Genomic DNA, 2334 nt, shown 5'->3' on the forward strand with positions numbered 1-2334 from the left:
CTCAACATCTTCTGGGGTAATGGGTATCTAATTGTAGCCTGAGTACCCATCCAAGAAGCAGTAACATCCATGTCCAACCACTTTCTCGAGCATTTGATCAATAAAGAGGAGTGGGAAGTGGTCCTTCCTTGTTGCATCATTCAGCCTTCTATAATCAATGCACATTCTCCACCCAGTGACTGTTCTTGTGGGGATCAATTCATTATCTTCATTTTTCACCACTGTCATGCCCCTTTCTTAGGTACAACTTGTACTGGACTAATCCACTGGCTATCAGAGATGGGAAAAATCACTCCCGCATCTAGCAATTTGATGATATCCTTGTGCACTACCTCCTCCAAATTTTTGTTTAGCTTGCGTTGGGGCTACACCACTGGCTTGCTATTTTCTTCCAACAGAATTTTGTGCATGCAAATGACTGGACTGATTCCTTGAATATCAACTATGCTCCAGTCAATGGCCTTCTTGTGTTTTTTCAGCAGCTCCACCAGCTTTCGATCCTGTGTACCTGTCAAGTCAGCAGAAATAATCGTAGGAAAATTATTAGTTTCAAGAAAAGCATATTTTAAGTGAGTGGGGAGGACTTTCAATTCCACATTAGGCTTAGAAGCCTCCTCTTTTAGTTCCTCCTCATTAACCACTTGATCCTCAGTTTCAAGAGCTTCAGCCTCTTTCTTTATTTCAGGATCTTCATCCTCCACTGTGCTAGACTGAGTAATATACCTCTCTAGAGTATCCCCCACAAGCTTGTCAAACTTGTATTTTTCAGCCAATTCTCCAACAACATCCAGCTTGAAACACGAGTAGGCGGACGCCTCATCACTAGGGTATTTCATCATCCTCTTCATCTGGAACACCACATTTTCGTTGCCCACTCTGAGCATAAGCTTCCCTTCATAGATATCAAGGATAGCTCTGCCTGTACATAAGAATGGTCTCCCTAAAATTAAAGGCACCTCCTTGTTCAGCTCCATATCCACCACAATAAAGTCTATGGGGAACACAAACTTGTCCACCCGCACTAGAATATCCTCAATGATTCCCTCAGGTAGAATGGTGGTTTGATCGGCTAGTTGTAGGGACATTGGCATTGATTTGATCACTCCAAGATCACCTTCTAGTTTCCTGAATACATACAAAGGCATTAGATTTATCGACGCACCAGAATCACAGAGGACCTTGTCAAAATTTTCACTCCCCAACGAGCATGGTATGGTGAAGCTACCTGGGTCCCCACACTTTTGGGGAATTTTATTTTGCAATATGGCACTGCAGTGGGCATTTAGCTTGACCACTATTGTTTCCTCTAATTTTCTCTTGCTAGACAAGATTTCCTTCAAGAACTTTGCATAGGCCGACATCTAACTGAGTACCTATATGAAGGGAATGTTCACATAAAGTTACTTGAGCATCTCCAAGAATCGCCAAAAACATTTGTCAAGTTTCTCCTGCTTCATCTTTTGAGGGAATGGTAGAGCTGGCATATGTCTACTTTCTTCAATCTCCTTTTGTACCCCACTACTTTGGCCTTTTTTCTCTTCACTCTTTTTCTCTGCGGGTGTCTCGGTCTGCTTGTTCAACACCTTGCGTCTAGGTTTCACCACTAGGTTTGCCAATATTTTGCCACTTCTCAAAGATACAACTTTGATTGTTTCCTTTGGGTTCTTTTCAGTGTCAGAGGGAAGAGTCCCAGGAGCCCTCTCAGATAACAGTTCGTATGATATTATTAAACTTGTGTACATATTTGGTTTGGATCCCGAGGGGCTTGGGGTGAATTTTGGATAGGCTACGGACCTTTTTGAACTTAAGAGTTGCTGGTTTTCAACTGTTTCTGATGTTTGGTGCATTGTGCTTTGCAATCGCGAAGGGGAACTTGGGGCTGGGGTGGATTTCTTCTTCGCGAACGCGGGGAACTAGTCGCGAACGCGAAGCAGTGGAGGGCTTACTCTTCGCGAACACGACCTTCCTCATGCGAATGCGAAGAGTTATGGGATTATGGGGGGAGGCAGCTAGTTACTCTACGGGAATGCAGGCTTAGGCTCGTGAATGCGAAGGCAAGGGAGAGCAAGCCTATGCGAACGCGAAGGGTAGCTCGCGAAGGTGAAGAACACCTGAAGCCCCGTGATTTAAACTTTCAAAAGTCAGTATTTTCTTCACTTTTCACCATTTTCAAGTTTGAGCTTGATATAGAGGAGAATTTTAGGAGAATTTGAAGAGGTCTTTTATCCCAACTTCACAGGGTAATAGATTTTAACTTGTTTCATTACATTTCCATAAACACCCATTGATTTTAATCTTTAATCTAAGCTTTTGCATGGTAGAAATTAGGGATTT

At 42.9% G+C, this 2334-nt stretch overlaps 1 protein-coding gene across 1 annotated transcript; it reads right to left on the reverse strand.

The window, feature by feature from the left end:
* Positions 1–365: 365 nt before the first annotated feature.
* Positions 366–1361, reverse strand: LOC107796451 (uncharacterized). The gene has a single exon (XM_016619222.2). It carries the CDS (start codon positions 1359–1361, stop codon positions 366–368), a length of 996 nt encoding a protein of 331 aa, XP_016474708.2.
* Positions 1362–2334: the final 973 nt, after the last annotated feature.

This window comes from Nicotiana tabacum, chromosome 14 (assembly GCF_000715075.1).
Source record: "Nicotiana tabacum cultivar K326 chromosome 14, ASM71507v2, whole genome shotgun sequence".
In the NCBI taxonomy this organism is placed as follows: domain Eukaryota; kingdom Viridiplantae; phylum Streptophyta; class Magnoliopsida; order Solanales; family Solanaceae; genus Nicotiana; species Nicotiana tabacum.

What these genes read in the sequence shown, in the direction of transcription:
- LOC107796451 (XM_016619222.2), bottom strand. Translation starts at nt 1,361, where the DNA reads ATGTCGGCCTATGCAAAGTTCTTGAAGGAAATCTTGTCTAGCAAGAGA.